At 40.2% G+C, this 27963-nt stretch overlaps 1 protein-coding gene and 1 pseudogene across 1 annotated transcript; both read left to right on the top strand.

Moving 5' to 3' along the window:
* Nucleotides 1-11799: 11799 nt before the first annotated feature.
* LOC127655946 (cathepsin K-like) lies at nt 11800-17787 on the top strand. The gene is made up of 8 exons (XM_052144044.1): nt 11800-11983; nt 12369-12515; nt 12986-13108; nt 13546-13698; nt 14263-14481; nt 15165-15330; nt 15537-15645; nt 17193-17787. Exons 2-8 carry the CDS (start codon nt 12375-12377, stop codon nt 17290-17292), a joined length of 1011 nt encoding a protein of 336 aa, XP_052000004.1. The 5' UTR covers nt 11800-11983; nt 12369-12374; the 3' UTR covers nt 17293-17787.
* A 2144-nt stretch (nt 17788-19931) lies between these two features.
* On the top strand, nt 19932-24431 carry LOC127656178 (uncharacterized; annotated as a pseudogene).
* Nucleotides 24432-27963: the final 3532 nt, after the last annotated feature.

Genomic DNA, 27963 nt, shown 5'->3' with positions numbered 1-27963 from the left:
TCGTTTTGCTCCTTCATTAATTCCTGCTGTCTACGACACATCCCTCCAGGGTCCTGTAGGATAATTGTAACCTTAATTTAGGTTGGCTGTTCTCTGCACTGACGCTTGTCTGCTCGCGCTCCTCTTCTAACTTTCAAAGCTCTAGCACCTGCCTGTTTCAGTACGAGTGAATATCCAAATTCCCAATGGTATTACAGAGCAGTTCGTGGCTTACTGTTCTATTCAGCAAAACCGCAGCTGGAGAGTTTAACGAGGATAACACCTCTGTGGCGCGAGCTCACTCTGAGAGAGAATAACAGATATAGGCCTACGCGGCTTGACCAAATCTCCGGATTTAGGTAAAACCGCAGATGGTTGCTTGGATGAGACTGTGGCTTGCAGGTTGTTCAAAAACATCTCATAGAACAGGTAGTTTATTATACGGTTTATTCCATACAAAAGTTCTCAATGTTTAACTAAATTTTTTTTTAAACTTTTTAACATTCTTAACTACGTTTTTATGTTTGGAGCGCTTAACAAACAAAGACAAACATGAGACAAAACAAAAAATAAACTTTTAAGTCTTCCTATTCAATGTAATTCCAGAAAAACTAATTTTGAACGTTTTGGGAACGTTCGTTTTGGGTTCCAGGAACGTTTTGTTTTTTTTTTTTTTACTGAAATCGAATGTTTGTTTTATGTTGTGCTTAATTGATCCACAGTTATTCCCCTAAATATTCAGGCTACCTTTATGCAACCATACTGCAACATTACATCAATCAGTCTATCAGTCAGTCTACAAGCCATGTCTTGATCTATTGCTTCTCTTTAAAATAAATAAAAAAATAAGCAGAATATGGAGGATTCAATTAATATGTAAGATTTAATTTTTAAAATTTTCCAGGTTCAATACAAATTAAGCTCAATTGACAGAATTTGTGCCATAATGTTGATTTCCACAAAAATGTATTTCGACTTATCTGTCCTTTTCTTTAAAAAAGAAAATTGAGCACTTGAATGGGGCCAATTTTTAAAGGTTTTAAAAGGCAGAAATGTGAAGCTTATAATTGTATAAAAGCGCTTAGGCTATATTAATAATTGTAGTTGTAAAGTTGTCTAAATCATTTTCACAGTCTTTTTAGGTTTTGTTGACATTACATCATCATGCAACTAAGTTGTAAACTTGGCAACAACTTTACAAAGAAAAGGTTTAGTAAGTAATTTTATCACACTACATTCATGTTAACACACATATTGTTTACACCTTGTTGCTATACTTTTGAGTATTGAGTACAGTGAGTATGTTAACATTTACTGATAGGCCCCCATTTTCTGTCATTGTGTCTCACTGGAACCCAGACTTTTGCTTTTTTAAAGAAAAGGAGGGATGATAACAAATCATTTTTTGTGGTAATCAATATTATGACACAAATGTTGTTGATTGAGCTTAACTTGTATTAAATCTGGAATATTCCTTTAATATATAACATGTTTTTTTTTGTTGTTGTTTTTTTTTTTGACATTACCATAATAATGAAATTGAGCCCATTTGTTTCCAAAAGGCTCCCAGAGGTACAGGCCAGCAACCAAGATCTCCAATATGCTAACCAAAGGGTCCAGTTTCCCAGGGGAATATCTGGATGAAAATAGCTTTAGTTAAATAGTTATTAAGAACTGTAGCCACTCATCTTTATTTTACAATGCAAGAACAACTCACCATCTGTAGAGAGACAACAGCATTATATAACTTGGGTCAGTGCATCTCTGTGGTCAAATAGACTGTGTTAACTATTTAGCCTTCATGCAATCATGAAATACAACTGAGAATCCACAAAATTACTACTGGGTATAGTGTGGGATTCATCTACCACCTTCAAGCTAGATTTATTCTCAAATGATCACAGTGCAATAATCACAGGGCATCACACAAATATGTTCATGTTCACACAATGTAAACAGAAATTTCTGTAAGTTACAGATAAGACAGATAAGTTACACCCCATTGGACAATCAATGTACATGTGCATAACAGAGTTGTGATATTCAGCCCCACATTTCCCCCAAAAGCAATGAATCAGGCAGGTTCTTGCCATAGACACTATAAACATTTGTTCACAAGCATTATTAAGCTGTTCCCTAATGACATCAGATTTATTTCCACAAGGTTATTTACTTCTATTAAAATGCATGGCTAGACCAAGAGCATGTAAAATGGAAAGAGATGTGCAATGCAGTGGCATGCATTAGTGATTTGGGAGAACAGTGACTCCCTCCATTGCCTGTAGGAATTTAATTAAATCTGGCCACTAGAGGGAAATATTTCAAATGAAGTAAGGGATTGAGCGCAAATCTCTAATATAGGAAACTTTCACCTTTATCCTCATTTAGAGGCAAGTTCTTTAAACTTCATGAAAAGTAATACATCACAATAAGACTGACCTATTTTACCAAACCCTTTGTCTTTTAATGATACTAACTTAAGTATTGTTACCAGGGGTTCAACCCTAAATGGGAGCTCAGCAGAGTCTACTTAAGAGATGTTGCTCGACTGACAATTATTATGTAAATTTTTTTTATGAACCAATTAAACAATTTGGTATATAAATATCATCAGTAAAGGTGCCATATTTGGTTGCATACTTATTTTGTTTCACTGGAATGAAGAGTGGGCAGATTGGGGTGAACAATCAGGAAAGCAAGCATTAATTTTTAAGTAAATTATATTTATATATATATATATATATATATATATATATATATATATATATATATATATATATATTTACTGTTGTTTGTCACTTGTAGCAAAGGATTGTAAAATTATCTTTACATCCCTTGTCTCACCAGAATCCTCTGAAACATAATTCTTAGCTGATTGTTTTTTGCTCTGATTTTCTCTAACCATAGACAAAACCCTCAATGACCTGCCATTGCAAATGCTGTACTGAACTTGGCTCAGATCCCTGTGCACATGACAGATGGTAGACATCTGAAATTGTGAATGTGCTCTAACTCTGCCATAATGTATATTTTGCCAGTTCCCCTGTGTATGGTCTTTAATCCCCAGCATGTGGACATCTGTTCATCAATGGCGGTGGCACAGGGAAAACACGAAAAGCCCCTTTGCTGAGGTTTATGAATGGAGTCTGCTGCAACTCTTGTACTCTAAGACCTGAAATGTGTGCTAAAAATCTAATCAAAATGCTTTTCATGATTATTACATTGTAAAAAGTGTTGCTATAATTCACAATTTCTACCTGATCATTGGTCATTGGTGTAACCTAATATAGTGATTCAGACTTGAATTCATTAATTAAATAATAAAAGTGGCACCATATCATCTGTACATAGTGTCCAAAACACTGGTATGAGAATTATTCTCATTCTGAATAATATACCGTAAAAAGCTCTGTATCAGAGGTCTCATGATAGTCATGGGAGCAGACACATGACTGCAACAAAGGATTCTGGGTTACTCCAGTTACGTGGTTTGACCGGAATGTACATTTACAGGAAACATGTTGGGTTTGCAGATGCAGCTCTGGGTAAAGGGGAAGTTTTTTTTTCTCCTTTGTATCTGTAACATGACATTGAACAAATGTGACACTGGAACCATTTAAAATACACACATTATTAATGTGCTAGCTTTTAATATTTCACATACTAGACATCTGTTTATTTGAGCAGTGTATTCAAATATTATTTCATTCTTTATGTACTATATATAAGAATATTGTTTCATGACAATTTATTTGTGTAAACATTCATACTGAGAATGTCTGGACTCAACTGCATGAAATGTATTACAATATATACTAGGCTTAGTCCTTAATACTTCGGCTAAAATGAAATGCTGCATGAAGGAGTCAATCAGTGTAACAAGAACCTGAGATCATGGGAATGAGGAAGCGGAAGACGGCAATTCCAACACAGGAATTTCTGTTTCATTAACTGTAACAGTTAATGTAAATGTACAAATGTATCTAACTAAAGCCAGAAAACACTCATCTATTACTACAACATTGCAGTAAACAAGTTGATATTTTGTTAAAATGTGCATCATTTTACAGTGCCTAATGGTTGAGAAAGTGGTGTCTATGTTGATCTTACTTTTTATGAAGAAAGCTATATAAAAAATTGCTACTTAGTAAATGTCTTGCCACACTAAAACACATTTTGAGTTTAAATAAGTACTATTTGTATATAAATACAAGGAGCTGAATTAAGTACAAGCAAATGTGTTCCACACACCATTTGTGTAAATGTAACTAATCTAATCTCACTATGCTTTGGTGGTAAAATTCTGGGTTTGTGATGGCTTGATTAGATTTGGGCCACAGGGTGTTTTTTTTGACACACAAAAGCTAAATAAGTTCATAAATTTAGCCTGCTCATTCTTGTCATCATGTCAGCCGGTTATGCCGATTTGTTATCATGCCTATGATATTAATGGCAATGGTGGTATGTTTGTGACTGAGCTGCACATAGCATGAGTAACCAACACTGATGGGACTTTTCTCTGCATACATTTACATCCTTTTAGTGCTGACCTCATGCCTATATGGTAGACATCATGGGACAGTTTTATACAGTGACACACTGAACAGGGAACTCAAGTTGTTGCAAGTGAAGTGTTTATGTCAACAGGGCCCAAGGAAGATAATGCTGGGAAAAGTATGATTTTTTTTTAATATACATTCAATTGAGTTAGAAAATCCAACTAGACCAATGGAGTCTGAAGTCCAGCTTTACATCAAATCGATATGTAATTGTAGAAAATCCCATGGAGGACACTGGACAACAGGTTCCTTCAACTCACGTGACTTTTATTTGGCTTTTACAGGGTGCCACAACTCACCAGCTTCACAGTAACTTTAGCTTCGCAATAAGGTTCAGCTTCACAATAGACATTTGGCTCTTCAGTACTACAGGTTCATGATAAACTTTCTGATCCAAACTCTCTCTCCCTGGTCTGCTGGCTATGTGGCTCTTTTATGCCACTCTCCCCGTGTTCACTGTAATCAGAAACGGGTGTTAGACAAAATTTAGCTCAGGTGCAAGCACCCTTATCGCTCGCTCTCTCTCCGGACGGATACTTGACCACGCCCCCGCGTGGTCATTGCTCATGGTTTTCAGGGACGAAGGCATTTCATGCAACCTGCCTAATTTGCCAAGCTTATACCAACTGAAAAATGAATTTGTGCCAAAATACTAGAGTATGATTGGTCACAGCCTTTTACTGCTAATTTATTTTTCTGTTCCAAATGCTCAAGTTTGTGTGGTGGTTAGTTGGTTTGACGAGGAGGAGGGTGTGGCCGGGCCGCAGCTGGAGAGAGATAAAGGGGAACCAGAGACACCAGTTCAGGAGAGAGATGCATGTGTGTGTGTGTGTGTGTGTGTGTGTGTGTGTGTGTGTGTGTGTTTGTGTTTGTGCGTGCCTGCGTTAAACTTTATGAGACAACACATAGATCACATAAACTGCAACACATATAGACTCTATCACAGAGATTGTGTCTGTTCCCCTAACTACCAAACACAAACCCCTCACTAGATAATTTAGAATTTTTTTTATTAAGGTCAAACTTGGGAAAAAAAAAAAATTAAAGATTAACATCATATGAAGGTAGGGGTACAAAACATTACATCTTTTTCTACCAAAGCACTAATTGTAAATTGTCACAGATCATAGTTTGGATGCGCTCTGTTTGACCGAAACCTGGCTTGAACCAGAAGAATATATTAGTTTAAATGAATTTTAAATGAATTAAATGAATGTGGCTGCAATTTACAGTTTTTGGTGTTACTCAGAGTACAGGATATACGTTTAAGTCTTTTGAACTAATTATGCTTAATGTGCCACCATCATAATATATATATATATATATATATATATATATATATATATATATATATATATATATATATTTTTTTTTATTTTTTTAAATGCCCTTGCCCTTGCTACAGTATATAGATCACCTGGGCTTTATAAGCAACTATTGGCAACTTTTCTGTCAGATCTAGTAGTTAGTGTAGATAGAGATTTTTATTTATTTTTTTCCTCCCCTTTTCTCCCCAAGTCCTCGTGGTGGTGTATTGACTCGCCTCAATCTGGGTGGAGGATGAATCTGAAGGAACTGAATCTCAGTTGCCTCCACGTCTGAGACTGTCAATCCACGCATCTTATCACGTGGCTTGTTGAGCGCATTACCATCCATGCACAACTCATCACATGCCACACAGAGACCGAGAACCACATTATAGTGACCACAAGGAGGTTACCCAATGTGACTCTACCCTCCCTAGCAACAGGGCCAATTTGGTTGTTTAGGAGACCTGCCTGGTGTCACTCAGCATGCCCTGGATTCAAACTTGCAACTCCAGGGGTGTAATTGTTCACATAGATAATGAAAATTACTCATTGGGATTAGCATTTATCGATATTCTCAACTCGCTTGGAGTCAGACAAAATGTAACAGGACCAACTCACCACCATAATCATACACTAGATTTAATTCTGTCATATGCAGTTGATGTTGATACTATAGAAATTGTATCGCAGAGCGATGACATCTCAGATCATTACCTCATCTCTTGTATGCTTATATGCTAGATATATATTTATATGCTCATGTATTCACCTAAGAAATATTGCTATATTACGACACATGCTCTCTGTTGCGGATGCCGACAAATTAATTCATGCATTCATTACCTTAAGACTAGATTATTGTAATGCATTACTGGGAGAATGTCCATCAAGATCAATAAATAAACTTGTGTTTCAAGCTACTCGAATGCTTGATCCTTCACCGAATCAGCCCAGTCTTGGAGAAATCCATCACAGTTGAGCAGGCAGGGTTCAGGCAAGGACGTAGCACCGGTGACCAAGTTCTTGCCCTGATGACATACATTGAAAATGGATTCCAGCAAAACCAGAAAACTGTAACCGTCTTCCTTGACCTAACCGCAGCTTATGACACAGTCTGGCATGCTGGCCTCCTGTTGAAACTATCCAAGGTTTTACCGCGTTGAGTAGCAGAGGTCATAGAACTCTTCCTCCATGATAGATGTTTCCGGGTACACCTGGCAGACAAAAACAGCTCTTGGAGGAAACAAGCAAATGGAATGGGTCTGTCCTGTCTCAAAGTCTCTTCAACATCTATATGAATGATCTTCCAGCAACACAGTCCCGCAAATTCATCTATGCAGATGACATTTGCCTTGGGACCCAACATCGGACATTTGAAGAGGTCGAGAACGTGCTGAACAAGGACATGGACTTGATGGTGGACTTCCTCAATAGGTGGCGGCTCCAGCCCAGTGCAACCAAGTCTGTATCCAGTATCTTCCACCTCCACAATGCACAAGCAAAACGGGAGCTCAATATCTACCTCAAGGGCCAGCGGATCAAACATGACCAAAATCCGACGTACCTCGGAGTTACCATGGACCGATCATTAACATATCATGATCATCTGAAGAAGACAGCAGCCAAAGTCAGCTCTCGGGAATAATCTACTCCACAAACTGACCAGCACAAGCTGGGGTGCAAGGGCACAGACACTCAAGACCACCGCACTTGCTCTGTGTTACTCAACAGCAGAGTACTGTGCACCGGTCTGGTCCAGATCATCCCACACCAAGCTAGTTGACGTTCAGTTAAACACGTCTATGCGCACAATCACTGGAACTCTACATCCTACACCACTACCATGGCTGCCAGTTCTCAGCAACATACCACCACCACATCTCCGATGACAGGAGGCCACTGCCAAGCTGCTGACTAAAGTCCAAGTGAATGGCAAATTGCCACTCAACATGGACATCACACTGCATCCAGCAGCCCGCCTACCATCAAGAAAACCTGTCTGGTTGAACCCACCACCAGAGGATATGACAGTTAACTCGGCATGGAGTGATGAGTGGGCAGCAAATGATGGTGTGAACTACGCCCTCGTAGCTGAGCCGTCGGTCTGTCCTCCTGGCTTCGACCTTCCTCGACGACACTGGTCAACAATGAACCGATTCCGGACGGGACAGGGTCGATGTGCAGTCAACCTTGTTCGGTGGGGGCAAGCCACCAACACGAACTGCAGCTGTGGGGAACCAGAAACCATGCAGCACATTGTCAATGAGTGTCCGCTAACTTATTTCAATGGTGGACTCGAGGCTCTATACCTGGCTGAACAAGATGCTGTTCTGTGGCTGGGCACACAATGCAAACGCTAAGAAGAAGAATAAATAAACTTCAATTGGTTCAAAATGCAGCAGCCAGAACCAAGAAATATGATAAAATTATCCCCATTCTATCGTTGTTACATTGGCTACCTGTTAAATTTCGTATTAATTGTACAATTCTGTTAACTATGTACAAAGCTTTGCATGAACTAGCTCTGCAGTACTTAAGTGACATTCTACCACAATATATTCCATCATGTTCATTACAATCACAAAATTCTGGCCTGTTAATAATTACTAGAATATCAAAATCCACAAAAGGAGGTAGTTCCTTTTCATATTTGGCAACTATGGAATAGTATCCCTAACACTGTTCAAGATGCAGACACACTCACTCAGTTTACGTCTAGACTAAAGACTCATCTATTAAGCCAGGCATACATCTAATTTATCCTTCAACTCACATTTAGGCTTCTTTAGTTACGTCTGCCTGAACCAGAAACATTAATCATGATCTATAACTCTGCAATAAATTGAATGGCATCTATGCAAATATTATTCTATTTGTATCCCTGTATCAACCTCAGGACTCCTATCCTGGTCACCAGAACCAGCTGGATCCAGCTCCATTCCTTCTTCGTGTTATACTCCACAGCTATGGAGTGATGACGAATAAATGCAGCCGGTACCAGCAAAACATCTTTTCAGTCTATTACGATAGACTTTAGAGGATGAACTGATGCCAACTCCAACCATAAGACATGGGATACTTCATATGCCATTGCCTGAACCTTGGATTTAGGATAGACCTCACCAAAATTACTAGCCGGTTGAACTCCAATGCACCTCTTTGATCTCTGCCTGCATTACATCAGTCTTATGATGGACTACACTTATAATGGAATACATAATTAATTGCCAACAAAACCCATCATTGGCCAACTGACAAAGGACACTGCATCTATGTGAACTTCTGCAGTTAATCCAGGATGAACTTCAAAGACATTAGTCAATAATCTTACAGTTCTTACAAAATCTGTGTTTAAACACTAACCTTTAACACTTACTTAGTAAACCATGACTGGCACTATACATAATTAACTCATATTGCCATTGGAGTTTTGTGCTCTTTGCAACAGTTTGCTCACTGGGTTTCTAAATACAATTATTATTTAATCACTTATTTTTAAACACTTTTTGTATTTTATCAAACTACACAATAATGACTCTAAGACAAATTATAGTGCATTTCATTGGCTAAGTACTGAATTTTCTGTTAATGCATGATTTCCTGTAAAGCGGCTTTGAAAAAAATGTGTGTTGTGAAAGGCACTACACAAATAAAATGTCTTAACTTTACTTGGTTGTTCAGCCCGTTCCCACCTCCTCCTTGCTCGTCCTTTATCTGTTACATTGGTGCTGAAACCCAGAAGGGATGAGCTGTTGCGGAGTCCTAGCCACTGCCGTCCTTCTGAGGAGCAGCCGCGGCCATCTGCCTGGGGATGGAGGGGTCGATACAGGCCGCCGAGAGCCGTAGGAACCACTGCTATCCGCCAAGAAGGGGAGGAGCGGTTCCGTCCACCAGGGGTCAGAGGGCTTGCTGCCATCCGCTTGGGGAGGAGCGAGCTATCCTCTGCAAGAGGGCAGTGGAGCGGTTGAGGGCCAGCTTGTCCGGGGACTGGCGAGTAAGTTTTCTCTCTCTCTCTCTCTCTGTCTGTGTCTCCCACTCTCCTTTTCCCAAGGCCCTTCTTCCCGATTGCTCAGTTTGGCTGTTCGGCCAGCTCTAAGAAGAGTCCTGATTGTTCCAAATTTCTTCCATTTAAGAATTATGGAGGCCACTGTGCTCTTGGGTACCTTCAATGCAGCCAAAACATTTTTGTAGCCTTCCCCCCAATCTGGGGGGAAGTGCCTCGACACAATCCTGTTTCTGAGCTCTACAGGCATTTTCAGCTGTGAGACCTTATATAGACAGGTGTGTACCTTTCCAAATCATGTCCAATCAATTGAATTTGCCACCGGCGGACTCCAATCAAAGTGTTGAAACATCTCACAGATGATCCAGAGAAATGGGATGCACCGCACAGTTAAATTTCAAGTGTCATAGCAAAGGGTCTGAATATGTCAATGTGATATTTCAGTTTTTTCTTTTTAATACATTTGCTTTATTTATTGTTATCAAAAATCAGTTTTTTGCTTTATTATTATGGGGTATGGAGTGTAGAGTGATGTGGATTTTTTAAAGCATTTAAGCATAAAGCTGCAACATAACAATATGTGAAAAAAATGAAGGGGTCTGAATACTTCCTGAATGCACTGAAGTACCAAGTTTTGTGTTTGCTTTGGTGTTTGTCAACTTATTTATCCATTAAACATCAGGATTTAAAACGTAAACAGCAAGCAAGTGTCTACTGACCTTACAAAAAAGTTTTACATTAATTAATTTAACCTGCAATTATTTCCTTAAAGAGCTATTTCTACCTCATCTAACCCTTAAAATGTGTTAGTAAGGTTGATTCAGCCATATATAATAGTTTTGCCATGAATCAAGCCAGTTAGTTTAGATGTTACGTTTGAAGAACTTTTTTTTTCAGTGCAGGTAGTCTAGCAGATTATAATTATTGTAACCAACACGATCAAAAACCTCTACCAACAAAAAAACAACCTGACCAGTTTTTACATCAAAATCTTACAATCTAGACTAAGACATCTCTAATGCCTATGAGAAAATATGCATAAAGTAATAAAATCAATGGCACTGCACAAACAGGCCTCACTTGCAGGGTCCCAATAATGAAACTGCCAAAACATGCATTTCAAAACCTGCCTAGAGATGGCCACAAAACACCTGAATCATTCTGCAAAAATGTGTCAAATTTACAGAAGCTGTAGTTGGTTGCATCAGTTTTTAAGGTTTTTTTGTTTGTTTGTTTTTTGGTCTAAATTAAATGATTTAATTGTGCAGCACACAGAACACAGCACACAATTTCTTAGCACTTTCATTGAGCTAACAATGAAAGTGCTAAGAAATTGTGTGCTGTGTTGGCATGGTGGCAGCAACATTAAGCTATAGAATTGCTTCACATCAGCAGGAACTGAAGGAGCTTGCCCAGGTAAAAGGTTTATATGCTATTAAGAACATGGCAAGAATTGAAAACTGGTGTCAAAGAGCAATCCCAAACGACTTGAGAGTGTTTAAGCAGCGCTTGAGCAACAAGGAAAAGCTGTAATTGTGTGAAATTAGTGTAAATGTATGCATAGGGAATTGCAGTTGTAACAGCTTGTACCATGTTAAAGGGACAATGATGTACAAGTTAAGCTCAATCGACAGCATTTGTGGCATAATGTTAATTACCACAAAAATAATTTCCACCCATCCCTCTTTTCCTTAAAAAAATAAAGAATAAATCGAGGTTAAGTGAATGGGGTAAATGTTTGGAGTATTTGATTATTATTAGCCTATTTTATTAACAATACAAAATATAAAAAAATATATATATTTTCTACAAACTATACCCAGGTTATGTTTACATTTGGTTAGCTGCTTTAAAAAATATCTAAAGTAAAAGTGTAAAAAATATTATAGATACTGTAGGCTAATAGCTCATGTAGGATAGCCTTTTCCCGCAATAGCCTATACAGAAACCCGACATCTGACATCATCACTTTGTGCTGGACATGCCATATATGCAAACAACCTTCTTACATTTTCCCTCAAATAGCAGGAACTTCCTTAAAATTGTCGCATACATAGAGTTCGTCTACTAAACCAGTTTCAAACCGGGAGTAGAACCTTTTGTGCTGAACTTTTAGAAATCATCGAACTTGGGTAATGTGCCTCGTCGTTTTTCTGTCGCTCTTTCTTAAATAGTACGTATTATATAAATCAAAACGTGCTGCAAAGTTTAAGATGGCTTGTTTTAAACCCTTACAGTATAGTAACATTGTTATGTCTGTCACTTTCGCTTTCTTTTTAACGTTCACGTAACTTTTAAATTGGAATCTTTTCAAACGTTTTAATTGCTTTTTCTTTTTCAAAATTCTTTCCGCTTATTTCAGATAAATCACCACTCAATACTTCTCTAAACTGACCTAAATAAGTTGCATTGAGGGTTTCGTTTTTACATGTGGTTACAGTTAACACTCGTTGTAGGACCACTGATAACATGTTATTGTTTGTGGTTTTAAACCTCTAAGTGCATGTCTTTTTTCAGGGCATAATGTATAAATTTGGTGGAAAACCTCTGCTGGTGGTGGTGATGGTTGTGTGGTGTGGACTAGTTCACACTTTGGATAATATGTCTCTGGATAAAGCATGGGAGAGCTGGAAAATCACCCACAGGAAAGAGTACAATGGCCTGGTGAGTAAACAACCTATACAGTTGCACTACACTCCAATTTCCAATCCAACTAGAACTAGGTTTGCACTTTGATCCTCAATGGGAAAGAGCTATTCATACCCTCCTTTGAAGAAAAAGAGGGAAAACTAGCTCTTATTTATTTATGACTACCTTGATTGGAATTTCGCTGGAATTTACTGGCTATTTTCTATTGGGCTTTGTTGTTGCACGCACAGCTCCTAATAAAGAATTAGGAAAAGATCATGTGGAAATTTGCTGTAGGATCTTTCAGATCTGTCATGTACATTTTAATGTCTAATTGTGTATTTTCAGCTTCTTGTTACACCCTATCAGAATTTTAAGATAAGAACAACCAGTGGACATGGCCAAAATTCTGGCACTCTCTTGGTATTCTGAGAGTATGATTTACAGTTATTGTATACATCTCTCAATATCACTAACTGTTTGTGTGTGCGCTGCACGGTGGACAGGATGAGGAGTCTATTCGACGGGCTATTTGGGAGAAGAACATGCGGTTTATTGAGGCCCATAACAAAGAGTATGAATTGGGGATTCATACCTATAATCTGGGCATGAACCAATTTGGAGATATGGTTAGTACCCCCAAACTCAGTATACTAATATTTGAATGCTGTAAAATGCTTAAACCGTTGTTTTAAAAGCTGACTCGGAATGAGAAACAGTTGTAAGACCATGTGATACTTGTCAGTATACTGTAAAATCCTAGGACCCCGTTGCAAGAACCTCCTTAAATTCTTAAAAGTATTAGCGAGAATACATTTTCAATTATAAGGGGTTTCTTTACTGAATAGGTTATTTGCATCTGGGCCTGGTTGTTAAACTGTTACATTTTTGGTTTTCTTTTTACTCTTACCTGAAAAACATGTTTGCAGACTCTGCATTTGGCAATAGGAAAATCACATAACATAAGCATTATATTATGAAAGGCCTGTTTACTGAAACTAGGTCCGAGACAGCTTGTCTTAAACAACTGACAATGTTGTATGACATTGAAAATTTCTCATTACAGACACTAGAAGAAGTTGCAGAGAATATGATGGGACTCCAAATGCCCATGTACCGTGACCCTACAAACACATTTGTTCCTGATGAGGAAGTGGTGATGTTGCCCAAATCTATTGACTACCGTAAACTGGGCTATGTCACAAAAGTTAAGAACCAAGTAAGGAAACCAAAAAATGCGCTTTCACAAGAGGTTTGGCAGGACCAGAGTTAACATCTAGCCATTGCCTTCGTTGAGATCTCATATTAACTACAGTTATGACTGTGCTTGGGTGCCATCCAGTGGTGAATAAAGATGACAGTTGAAGGAATAGTTATCCCAAATATGAAAATTCTGTCATAATTTACTCACCTTCATGCCGTTCCAAACATGTTTGACTTTATTTCTTATGCAGAACACAAAAGTACGAATGTAATTGAATATTACTATCTGTCTTTTTAATACAATAGCAATTGATAGGGATTCACTTTAAAGGTTAAAAAAGGGCCCAAAAGGATTATAAAAGTAGTCCATGCAACTTGTGAGTTATAGTCCAAGTCTTTTGAAGGCATAAAATAGGTTTTGATGAGAAACTATCCAAAATTTAAGACATTTTTATTTTCTTTCTTTCTTTTTCTTTTTTGTGGTGAATTATTCCTGCATGGCTTTTATTTTTCACAGGTATATGGTTATTTTTGGCTGCTCTTTAGTCCTGTTTTTGTTTTCTTTTCTTGTTGCCCTCAGGGTTCATGCGGCTCCTGTTGGGCCTTTAGCTCTGTTGGGGCTTTGGAAGGTCAGCTGAAAAAGACCACAGGCAACCTGGTGGAACTTAGTCCTCAAAACTTGGTGGACTGCGTGACTGAAAATGAAGGCTGTGGTGGAGGATATATGACTAATGCATTCAAATATGTCAGCGACAACAAAGGCATTGATTCTGAGGAGAGCTACCCCTATGTTGGAATTGTAATAAAACAGTCAGCTTTATTTATTTTTACACAGAATTATGTACAAGGCAAAACTATTTTTGTATCACCTACAGTTGCACTCTAGCAGTTGTATCACCAACAGGTGCACTGTAGTAGTTTTTTTTATATGTTTCGCTGATACTTAGCAGAAATGAACAGAGGATTACTAAGATAAATAATTTTTAATGTGGGAAAAATTACTGAGTGCATCTTTAACAAAACACAATACAATTACAGTTTAGGCCAACCAATGATTTAACCATGTGAATTTAAATTCTAAATGATTTAACTGATCCCTCCACTATTTATTCCTTTTTTGTTGCTTGCTTACATCTGTTTGGCTGCTGCAGTGTGCAGAATGCATGGAATGCTTAAAGTATGTTGTGACTTACATGCCACTTGTAGTGCACAAGCGACACACTCCTCACACATGCATGCTACCTAGCTTTTTAGAGGGAGTGCGTCATCTTCCTGCACACTACTCAGCTGGGTCATGAAGAAAGCTACAGGCATGACTTTAGATGGCATAGGACAGTGGCTTGTAATTATGTAATTTATCGCATCGCTGCTCTGATTTCAGAGTTCATTTGCCTTTATTCATTACATACCAGTGTGATCATAATTGCAAAAGTGTTCACTGTTAATATCAATTATTTTTCCTCTCTTTGATGCCCTCTGCAGGATCAACAGTGTGCCTATAACGAGTCAGGGAGAGCAGCTGATTGTAAAGGATATAAAGAGGTACCCCAGGGGAATGAAAGTGCATTGGCTGCCACAGTGGCAAAGGTGGGACCTGTGTCAGTGGGTATAGATGCCACACTGTCCACCTTCCTGTACTACAAAAGCGGTACTTAACATCTCTTCAATGTCTTTGTTATTCTGAAACTAACTACATATATATATATATTTGTGTATTCAGTCATAGACCATTTTTTTTTTTGCATTTGCCAGTAGTCATGTTTAGTACTGGACATTAAAGGAGGCACATCATAGGAGTATGTCACTGATGTTTGTAGGAAAACTTTCTGGTGAACTGTTGAAAACCTGTTCTAGGTGTGTACTATGATCCCAACTGCAGCAAAGATTATATCAACCATGCAGTGCTAGCTGTTGGGTATGGAGCCACACTAAAAGGCAAACAGTACTGGATTGTGAAGAACAGGTGAGGAATTTCCACTGGTCCAATTAAAATACGAGTAAATAAATAAAAAACTAAAATCTAATATTCTTTCGTTTTAGTCAGTTTTACTCTGCGCATATAATTTACTCATTTGTGTTGATTATATTGTGCAAAATGACAAAAACATGTGTCAAACTGTAACAAACCAAGCTTTAATCAACTATTCAAGCATTTAGAAAAATGTATAAACATTTATACATTTAAACATGTATCAAACATACAATACTCTCACTGAGCACATTATTATTAACACTAAAATCCTAATAAAGTTTCTGATGTGGTCTTCTGCTGTTGTAGCCCATCGCCTCAAGGTTCGACGTGTTGTGCATTCTGTGGTGCTATTAAATACAGAGTGGTTATCCAAGTTACTGTAGCGTTTCTGTCAGCCTTTCTGTCGGACCAGTCTAACCATTCTCCGTTGACCTCTCTCATCAACAAGGCTTTTCTGTCTGCAGAATTACAGCTCTTTGGTTTTTTGCTTTTGGCACCATTCTTTGGTACCACAGTAAACTCTAGGGACTGCTGTGTGTGAAAATTCCAGGAGATCAGCAGTTACAGAAATACTCAAACCAGCCCTTCTGACACTAACAATCATGGCATGGTCGAAATCACTGAGATTACATTTCCCCCCCATTCCGAAAGTAGATCCTGACCCGTATCTGCTTAATTTTATGCATTGCACTGATGCCACCAGATTGGTTAATTAGATTATCTGAATTCTGAAGTATTATTTATTTTTTAGAAGTTACTGTATTCTGACTTCTTCATGCTTTAAAGAGTGTTACTAATTTTCCATGTTTTTAGCCAGTTTGGTTTATTGCATTGAGTGTAGCGTGTTTTTTACACAAGTTACACATAATGACTAGAACGTCAGTTAGAACAAGTTCACCTGTTCAGTAGCCTCATTGTCTGTGCAGATGTCATTTTTAATGTTAAATATATGTTGTGGATACAGTGATTAATCTAATGTGTAAATAAATGGAGTGAGGTATTTAACCCCTTTGTAAAGCGGTTCAGCTTTAAAGTGAGAAAATGGCCAACATATTGATTTATATGAATCAGTTCTCTCAAGATGTTTCTGCTTCTAAAAACAGATGTTTTTCTAGATATTTCTTCTTCTCTTTGTGCATGGTTAATATCATGCAATCTAATTTTTTTCACATCGTACCATCATGATGTGTCTTTTATTCGTTGTCGAACAAAAACCCTTTATTAACTATAAGTTTCTTAAGTAATTTGATGTGAGAAACCCAACTAAGACCTGTTTTTCCAGCTTAGTTAAAAAAAAAAAACTACATTGGTAAGAAGATTTGAGTTCTGAAACTTACTGTGTGCTTTCATATTACAATGAAATCTTAACTCCAGAGATCAAGGGCAATTTGATTCCTCATAATATGACCCCTTTAAGACTAACCAGATACATTTTCATATTTACTATATATGATATGATTTTGAAATGTGCATTTTGTCTCTGTCAGCATGTAATAATGTCTTCCCTCCTAAACCATCTGTCTTTTCTCCTCCTAAAGTTGGGGGGAAGAGTGGGGAAAGAAGGGATATGTCCTGATGGCGCGTAACCGAAACAACGCATGTGGCATTGCCAGCCTGGCCAGTTTCCCAATCATGTGAGAGATGGACAGCAACAGGAAGCTCACAAGGGACCAACCAGATCAATAACAAAAGGGACTTGATCACTAGTATCAATAATTCTTGGGGCAAATGATAGGAATCTACAAGGTTGAGTGTTTTTTTTTTTTTCATTTTATCTACAATGACTTGTTCTTATTCCAATCAAATACTGCAACTGCAGCTGTTCTGTGCAATATGTGACATGAGGGAGTTTTTATATTTTGTATGCAGTCTGTTAAATTTCTTATTGTTTTTCGATGCCCCTGTTGGGATTTGATCACTGAAACACTTGTTTTATGGAGTGGTGGTGGTGTAGTGGTCTAAGCACATGACTGGTTCAAGCCCCACAGCCACCACCATTGTGTCCTTGAGCAAGGCACTTAACTCCAGGTTGCTCTGTAAGTCGCTTTGGATAAAAGCGTCTGCCAAATGCATAAATGTAAATGTTTTATGATGTTTTCATTATATAGATTTATTAAAATTAGATCACATTAACACGATTTATTCAGTAATTAAATCACTACCATCCTCTACAGAAACACTATAAAAAGAAATTTCAGAGAATAAAATACCAGTGAAAATATAAAGATTGAGACAATTTTTTTTTTTTAAGAAATTATAGGTGTAAGATGTTCTTAAGGTAATGAAGCCTTAGCTTTTGTTCTGCTGAGCTGGAAAAAGTTCCAGATTTGGCAGAGGTGAAACCAATAGAAGTAAGGAAAAGAAATACACAGAACTGGGAGACAGGAACAACAGTCCATGCCAAAACTGCATATGTGTATCTTTAAGAGCCTTAATCAACCATGTAATCTGGATTTCATTTTTATTTGTGGTTTCAGAACCAAAATGTTTGCTGTCTCAACAAAAAATTATGACCTTTTGTTATGTTACATGTTCTGTGGTAAAAAAAAACATGACATTAACTGAAACCCTCCCTCATCTGCATATCAGATGAATGACTCCGGTTTCCACTGCAAGTTGCACGTTAGATGTGAGTCATATATACACATATATATATATATATATATATATATATATATATGATGGTCTTCATATGTGCATCCAGCATGATGAATTGTGACACGACACCATAAATAGAATTTACCAATGAGACAAAATGTTATTATGCAACAAAGTACTCAAATTATAAGTTCTATTTGATAATTCCTCATTAAATATCATAAGGGGAAAAAAATAAATCAGCACCATGCAGGTCAGCACAAACGCTTTGCAAATAGTCATTATGATTCTGATATTTTTACATATCAGAAAATGTTTGTGAAAAGAAAATGTAGGTCATGCTACCAGTTGTTCCTCTGCTATATATTGGTTAGGCAGCTCTTATACCTACTGAATCAGTGGTAAAAAAATTTTTTTTTTAAACAACACCGTGTGCATTTGGAACCTTAAAGATTCAAATTCTCATCATTTACTCACCCTCATGCCATGGTAGGCTCGAGAAGCTTGAGGGGCGGAGCCCTAGAAGACTCGAGAGACTTGGGAGGCGGAGCCCTGGAAGGCTCGAGAGGCTTGAGTGGCGGAGCCCTGGAAGGCTCGAGGGGCTTGAGTGGCGGAGCCCCAGGAGGCTCGAGAGGAGGAGCTCTGGAAGGCTCAAGAGACTTGAGAGGCGGAGCACTGGAAGGCTCAAGAGGCTCGAGAGACTTGAGAGGCGGAGCTGTAGTAGACTCGGGGGGCGGAGCCGTAGGAGGCTCAGGAGGCAGAGCTGCAGGAGGCTCAGGAGGCGGAGCCCTGGAAGGCTTGAGAGGCGGAGCCCTGGAAGGCTTGAGAGGCGGAGCCCTGGAAGGCTTGAGAGGCGGAGCCCTGGAAGGCTTGAGAGGCGGAGCCCTGGAAGGCTTGAGAGGCGGAGCCCTGGAAGGCTCGAGAGGCTCAAGAGACTTGAGAGGTGGAGCTCTGGGAAGCTCAGGAGGCGGAGCTCTGGAAAGCTCAGGATGCTTGGTAGGCGGGGCTCTGGAAAGCTCGGAAGGCGGAGCTCTGGAAAGCTTGGGTAACTCGGTAGGCGGAGCTCTGGAAAGCTCGGGAGGAGGAGCCCTAGAAGACTCGAGAGACTTGGGAGGAGGAGCCCTGGAAGGCTCGGGAGGAGGAGTCCTGGAAGACTTGGGAGACTTGGGAGGAGGAGCCCTGGAAGGCTCGGGAGGCGCTGGCTCTTGGACGGTCATGGCTGCTGGCGCTGGCTCTGGGACGGTCGAGGCTACAGGCGCTGGCTCTGGGACGGTCGAGGCTACAGGCGCTGGCTCACGGATATCTGAGGCTACAGGCGCTGGCTCATTGACGTTTGAGGCTATCGGCACTGGCTCACTGACTTCTGAGGCGACAGGTACTGGCAGGGTGACCGAGGCATGCGCTGGCTTGGGTTCGCTGACCGTGGCTGACGAGGACTCAGGATCGCTCACCGTGACATGCGTGGGCTTTGGCTCGCTCACCGTGACATGCGTGGGCTCTGGCTCGCTCACCGTGACATGCGTGGGCTCTGGCTCGCTCACCGTGACATGCGTGGGCTCTGGCTCGCTCACCGTGACATGCGTGGGCTCTGGCTCGCAGACCGGGGCAGGCGCGAACCGGGAGGCAGAAGCCCGTCTTCTCACCCTCCTCGGGCAGACGAAGTGGACCGTGCAGGCTCGATGACGGCAACAGGCGTGGGGGTTTGCACACTGACCGTAGGGGCTGGCGTGACAGGGAGAGCTAGGGATGACTGGAGAGTCACCGCCGTGTGAGGGGAGGCAGGATCCTCATCCACAACATCCACAGTAAGTGGCGAGCCGCATACCAGCAGCGTCTCCGCCACAAAATCACAGAGCATCCAGCCGCGTGTCGCCGGTGGCAACCGCTCCTTCAGTGAGGGGTTCAGGTTACCCCAGAAGAAAACCACCAATGCCGAGTCCGGGAAGTCGGAGATGTTTGCCAGCCCAAGGAAGTCACGGATGTGGTCCTCCATCAGTCGGTCCTCTTGCTTTAGGCAAAGCAGCTGGTAGTTCGCTTGCTGAACCGCTGGATCCATAGTGTGGTCGGTCGTTCTGTACCGAATGTAGGAGTGAAGGCAGACGAGGAGGTGCGGATCCAAAAGCAGGTTCTTTATTATAAATCAAAGTGAGGGCAAACAAACAGGAACAAATAAATATCCACGAGGGGAAAACAACATGAAAACCATCCACAGGCAGGAGAAACAACCATAACATTCACGTACAACAACATTCAACGACCAACAAGGGAATGAAGGAACAAACAGGGTTTAAATACACAAGGACAAGGGTAACAAGGCCAATCAACAAACAGAACTCTGAAACAGGATAACAAGATAATTAACTAAAACCAATGACAAACAAGAACTGAATCAAGGTAATCAAACAATGAACCAATAAAACCCAGATACAAAACATGGAGGGAAAACAGGATGTGACAAAACTAGGAACTGAACAGGAATTTTCAAAATAAAAGTACACAAAAGAACAAAGGACAACAATGAACATGACAACATCCCAGATGTGCATGACTTTCTTTCTTCAGCAGAACACAAAACGTTTTAGAAAAGTATCTCAGCTCTGTACTGTAGGTTCATTCAAAGTGAATTGTGACCAGACCTTTGAAGCTCCAAAAATCACATAAAGGAAACATAATCCCTACAACTCCAGTGGTTAAATCTATACATTCAAAAGTGATATGATAGGTGTGAGTGAGAAACAGATACAAATTTAAGTCCTTTTTTACTCTAAATCTCCAATTTCACTTTCACATCTGAAAGTTACATGTTGTGCCTGTTTAGTTTCACTTTCACATCTGAAAGTGAAAGTGGACATTTAGAGTAAAACAATTATTAAGCATCATTCTGTTTCTCACCTACACATATCATAACACTCCTGAAGATATGGATTTAACCACTGGAGTCATATGGACTACTTTTATGTTTCCTTTATGTGATTTTGAGCTATAAAAGTTCTGGCCACCATTCGCTTTAATTGAAAGGACCTACAGAGCTGAGATATTTTTCCAAAAATATTTTCTATACTGCTGAAGAAAGATATACACATTTGGAAAGGCATCAGGGTGAGTAAATGATGAGAGAATTTTTATTCTTGGGTGGATTATCCCATCAACCTCTACAATCTCGACACCAAAGTTCATCCCAGCAAACTGATAGATCATATTGTTCTTTTAGGTGATGTGCTTTTGTGATTTAATGTGTTTACAACCGTTCTGCTGAATTACATACACTTTCAAGTGTATGTTCATAATATGGACTTTACAAATCACGTAGCTAATAAATAGTAATTATGGCTGTCAGCTCTCAATGCTATTATTGTCTGAAATGCAAAAAAGGTACTTTGTAATTAGTCCATTATAATATCGGGTTCAGTTGGCAAATAATAACCTAACACTAATGTCGACAGATGGCGACACAAACAAGTCAAGGACAGCCGAATAAATGTGTATGATTGGCCACAGATTAAAAACGTTTTTATAAGCATTGAATGGAATCAGTGGTGGCCTGTGCATTTTAAGTCTAGGTCTTCAGTGTGATTCAAGCCATTAAGAAAACACAGTTTCATAATGAATAAGACACTGTATCCATTCATACATTAAGTTGCAGTCAACTAATAATACCAATTGACACCTTAAACACATCCACGCATGAAAGCCAGAACCAAGGATGTCTAATATGAAGAAAAAAGCTCTATAATAGTATTTGCAATTTAAATGTTACTTTCAATAAATTTTGTTTCGTAAGGTTTAGGGCTGCACGATATATTGTTTCAGCATCGACATTGCGATGTGCGCATCCGCAATAGTCACATCACAGAATGTGCGTAGTAGTAAGATAAACATATAGTCTACAATATAGTACATATAGTCAAGAGAGAAAAAGGGAGAAATACCAAGAACTGGCGGGAAGATCGCCCAGCCATGGAGGTATGTGGAGGGAGTGTGCATACCAAAAGAGGAGAAGTCTGAGAACATCGACAAGTTCCGGGTCATCTCCTTGCTCAGTGTGGAGAGCAAAATCTTCTTCAGCATCGTGGCCAAGAGGCTCTCCAACTTCCTGTTGAGCAATAAGTACATCGACACGTCTGTGCAAAAGGGAGGAATACCAGGAGTTCCTGGTTGTCTGGAACACACGGGCGTGGTAACCCAGCTTATCAGGGAAGCAAGAGAAGGCAGAGGGGACTTGGCTGTACTGTGGCTAGACCTCACCAATGCCTCATCCTGGACTATTACAGTAAGTTCAGCTTGAGAGTCTCCACTGGCCAGCTAACATCTGACTGGCACCAGCTGGAGGTGGGGATAATCACTGGCTGTACCATCTCAGTGACCCTCTTTGCACTGGCAATGAACATGCTGGTCAAGGCAGCTGAAACAGAGTGCAGAGGCCCCCTCAGCAAGGCTGGAGTAAGGCAACCTCCCATAAGAGCATTCATGGATGACCTCACAGTGACAACAACGACGGTACCAGGAGCTAGGTGGATCCTCCAGGGGTTGGAGAGACTCATGTCATGGGCACGCATGAGCTTCAAACCTGCAAAGTCCAAGTCTCTGGTCCTAAAGAAGGGGAAGGTTACAGACAAATTCCGTTTCAGACTGGGAGAACACCAGATCCCGTCAGTTACTGAGAGACCAGTGAAGAGCCTTGGGAAGGTCTTCAACTGCAGCCTGAATGACAGAGACTCCATCAAGGCAACCGGTGCTGACCTAGAGGGATGGCTGAGAACAGTGGATAAGTCTGGTCTTCCTGGAAGATTCAAGGCCTCTGCTTATCTATGAGGTCCCCATGACAGTGGTGGAAGGTTTTGAGCAGAAGGTGAGCAGCTATCTATGCAGATGGCTGGGCCTGCCACGTAGCCTGAGTAACATAGGGCTATATGGGAACACCAACAAGCTCAGGCTCCCTTTTAGCTCAGTCAGGGAGGAGTTCATCGTTGCACGGACACGAGAACACCTGCAGTACTCTGGATCCAGAGATACCAAAGTGTCCGGCGCAGGGATTGTTGTGAGGACAGGGAGGAAGTGGAGGGCAGCCGAGGCAGTCCAGCAGGCAGAGGCGCAGCTGAAGCACAAGGCAATCCTTGGAACAGTGGCGCAAGGCAGAGCCGGACTCGGGAGTCTAACAGCGACCCGATATGACTCTGCTAGTGGAAAGGAGAGGCAGAGGCTGGTACAGGAGGAGGTGCGAGCTTCAGTCGAGGAAGAGCGAACCAGCAGAGCAGTGGCCATGCGGCAGCAAGGTGCCTGGATGAAGTGGGAGCAGGCGATGGAGCGGAGCGTCACCTGGAAGGAAATCTGGAAGTGGAACCCCCAGAGAATCAAGTTCTTGATTCAGGGGGTCTATGACGTCCTCCCAAGTCCATCCAACATGTGCACATGGGGCAAAATAGAAACACCTGCATGCCCTCTTTGTTCCAAAATAGGAACATTAGAACACATCCTGAGCAGCTGCTCCAAGGCGCTGGGTGAGGGCCGGTATCGATGGAGGCACGACCAGGTCCTCAAATCCATCGCTGAGGCAATCAGCAAGGGGATCAAGGACAGCCGATACACCCAAGCTTCAGCCAAGACAATTCACTTCATCAAGGAAGGACAAAAGCCAGAGAAAACATCAAAAAACTGCTCTGTAGGTTTGCTCTCCATGGCCCGAGACTGGGTGATGACAGTCGATCTGGAAAGGCAGCTGAAAATCCAAACACACATCACCCAGTCCAAATTGAGACCTGACATCATCTTGGTCTCTGAGGCCACCAAACATCTGATCTTGTTAGAGCTGACAGTGCCCTGGGAGGAGAGGATGGAGGAAGCTCAAGAGAGAAAAAGGGAGAAATACCAAGAACTGGTGGAGGATTGTCGGAGGAAAGGATGGAGGACCAGGTGTATGCCAGTAGAGGTGGGCAGTAGGGGATTTGCTAGTTACTTCCTGAGCAAGGCCTATGGTATGCTGGGCATAAAAGGAGCTAATCAAAGAAGAGCCATAGGCAACAACGTGGAGGCAGCAGAAAAAGCATCCAGATGGCTCTGGTTAAAGAGGGGAGAGCAGTGGGGGCAGTAGAATGCCACTTGGACACAGGCCGGGGCCTGATCAGCCTCGGTCGGGTCGCCTGGACGAGGGTGTCTGTTGTAAGACCCGAAACACCCAGTGACTCCTGGAAACAACACTGATGATGTGTCCAAAGTTGTGCATCAGTAGATGTTTCTGTAAACTAAAATATTTTTTTTCCAATAGGAAATGTAGCATTATATCTGTCTGATATTATGTAATTTACTCCGATTTATGAGTTTATAGATACACAGAGTTTATTATAATTTTTTAAAACATTCATTGCTGCACGTTGTTGAAGTGCAGGCTCTGCTTGCGCTTGATGAAATGATGAGTGAGGAAGAGGCAAAAATAAATGGAGGATTTGGTTGCAAAATGAAATGCATTGTCAATTATATGGAAATATTTTGTCTACAGACAGGAAGATGTTGACCAAAAACAGGTACTTCGTCGAGACTGTCTTGCAATTGTTGCCACAACACGACCAATTTGTTTGATCATTTAAGTCAGCACCACAAATCTCTGTATGTCGAGTGCAAAGCCAGATCTAAATGCTGTCCTAAGCAAAGAAATATTTCAGATGCCTTTGCCAGTGTTACATCATACGAGAAAGTTTCCAAACGGCAGAGAAAAATCTCAGATTCAGTAACATTTCACCTTGTGAAAGACATGGTACCAATTAACATGTTTACCAAAGAGGGTTTTTAAAACATGATCCTTGACAAGTGGTATGTAATACAATCACGCAACTATTTTTTAAGTTATTTCTTTTATAAACATTTTATTTTATGTTATATTTTTGTAAACCACTCAGGTGGTAGCTGCACTTTTTTCCCCAAAGGGTTTAAATTAAAAGATATTGTTTACATTTCTTTATTTTGTCATTTACATTAATGCCCTATTGTGATAATGAAACTTCCTTAGTGTAATGCTCTTTTTTAACCTGGTTAGAGTACAGAGATAAAGGCTCCTGTAATCTCCTGGATCCCTTCTAGACACCACAACAACATGCATTATTAATATCATAACATGTTATATCATTGACTTTAGGGTGAATTGATAGAGGAGTATTACATGAATACAATGGAACCATGATGAATTAAACAGTGTATTAATTATTATAATAAAATAAACTACCCAAATTAAGTCAAAAACAAAATATTGCAATGTCAGTTTTTTCCAATATCGTGCAGCCCTAGTAAGGTTACACGGTAAAACTTGATCTGACACTGAATGCTCCAGCAGCCTAATTTACACTTCGAAAACCCCTGATTTTGCTATAACAATGCAAAAAGCACTTACTAATTTGCTTGAAGTGAAAATCAGCTTTCCTTTCCTGTTTAATTAATCAATCGCACAATCATGCAGAACATCTCAGGTTTTTAAATCCATAAGGATCTCTTTCACAATGGTGATGAGGCAGTGATGACAGCTGTCTCGACAGCAAGATCTCACGCTCTTTGCGTTCAAATTACATGCATCACTTAAAGCGTGATTGCGTCACTCAGAACCAGCTAGAAGGTCTGGACTGGGACATATCCTCAAAGAACAAATAAATCAATCTGATTGGCTGATGAATCTGACTTTAGATGCCCATTCATTTGCACTGTTAAGGGATTCTGCAGAAATTCTGAAGGCCTGACAGGGTGGAGCTCAGACTCATGCGCTGCTTCAGCTAATGCCTCCTACACACTAAACGACTTTCAAAGATGTCGGATTATGGTACTATTCATATTACACAACTGTCTGTCTTGTCATATAAGTCGTAGCATTTTCAAATGACACGAGGAATCAGCGACATGGGTGAACATATTACAAGACATTTCACTACTGACAAATCCCCGACAGCTCTGCCTGGACAACAAATTACCTTTCCCAACAGAGTACACGCGAGAAGTGATACGAGATACGAAAACAAATGCACGATCGTATGTTATGCATTTCAGAAAATGATGTGTATGTTTTTAATCGCCTAAAGGCATCATATATGTTATTGGTTACATGATGAAAAAGTACCTCACACTGAAAAATCTATCTATTTGTTTACCTGACTGTCTAAGAGAATTGGCAATTTCTCTCCAACTTGCTCCTGCCAATGTTCCACACATTTTTCCTCCATTGCTTTGGTCCAATGTGACTTTCTCGATACTGCAGCCTATTGCAGGTACATCAGGACTCACACTGAAACTTCCCGTGCCCCGTTTCTTGCTCTCTCATTGGCTGTAGGTCAACGACGCAGTTGTATTCAGTCAAAACATATTTCACATTGCGTGATTTGGAATCGTCCAGATATTTAACATTCTAAATATCTTGTTGAAATCGGCAAAGCGTCGGAGATTCTCTCAGATTACGTCTTTGATAGTTCATACATTGCGATTGTCGCTCGCGGGAGCGAGCTCCGATTTGCCTACGATTTCAGCCTTTTGTCGGCGATCACCAAAACTGTCAGCGAGCAAAAATCGGGCTTAAAATCAATCAATGTAATGTAAACTCGGCATAAGGAGCATGCGATTTGTGAAACAGCCAACACGCTTTGCTTATAAGCATTAAGGGATTAATTCTGATTGGATAAACCTTTTGTTTTTTTGCTATTCATATGTAGATGAATTAGGAGTGAAAAGCTATTGAAAATACATTAGGCAAAAAGGTGAATGAGAATGAAAGGATGAAAAAAAGATTTATTCATAAAGGCATGTTACGCCAGCAGAGAATTCTTTGCTGTCCCTGAGAAATTGCCACTTGGTGGAATGCTTGTGAAACACTGACTACCCTCAATTCTGCAGTCAATTCTGCTGAGTGGACCCAATATTAGCATTTTAAAGCCGTGTCTCAAAACATAGTGAGCTGCCTGCTAGTGTCTAGACAGCATTTAGTCCCTAGCCAGCATGTATTTCCTCTGCTTTAAAGAAATGACTCCTATCTTTAACTGTTAGTTTCATAAGCAGTTCGGCTGAGTTGTTGGTATTTCCATTACAGTTGAAAATAAAAAGATCTTCACTGGGTTATCTTCTTCTTCTTCTTCTGTTTATTGGCAGATCACACTTATTAGTGCATTAATGCCACCTGCTGACAGCTTGGATCAGAAACTCAAAATCTTCCCAACTCTACTCCTCCTCCCTCCCTGACTTTATCAGCCAACACTGCATGTTCAATTCCTCTGGCTTTACTCACAGCACCACACAGTTCATAGAAGGAACCACACCAATAAATTGTTAATTAAATAAAACACACCTTTTAATCATTTTAATTCATTCTGGCCACACCATTCGCACAGCTCTGTTGGATGTTTGGATATTAACTGCAATGTTTCATTTAGACCTGTACGCCCCAGCCTTGGTCTTGATATTATATTCTTTTCCTTCCCATTTATTCCACTGTTTCTTCGCTTACCAACTTTTGCTTGTATTGCCTATAACTGTCTTCCTTTAATTTCATTATTCCATACTGTTGCCATTTCTGTAGCATCATTTGATTTCTGACCTACGATGTGATATTTCAGTTTCTACCACCTCTTCTTCCATAGCTTGCTTTGCTATCTATCCGCTTCCTCATTTCCTTTAACTCCAACATGAGCTAGTACACATAAGAACTGTAACTCTATTCCACTTTGTTGTATGATGTATAAGTTTTGAAGA

Source organism: Xyrauchen texanus, chromosome 15, assembly GCF_025860055.1.
Source record: "Xyrauchen texanus isolate HMW12.3.18 chromosome 15, RBS_HiC_50CHRs, whole genome shotgun sequence".
Taxonomy (NCBI): domain Eukaryota; kingdom Metazoa; phylum Chordata; class Actinopteri; order Cypriniformes; family Catostomidae; genus Xyrauchen; species Xyrauchen texanus.
This window is presented reverse-complemented; position numbering and strand designations above follow the sequence as displayed.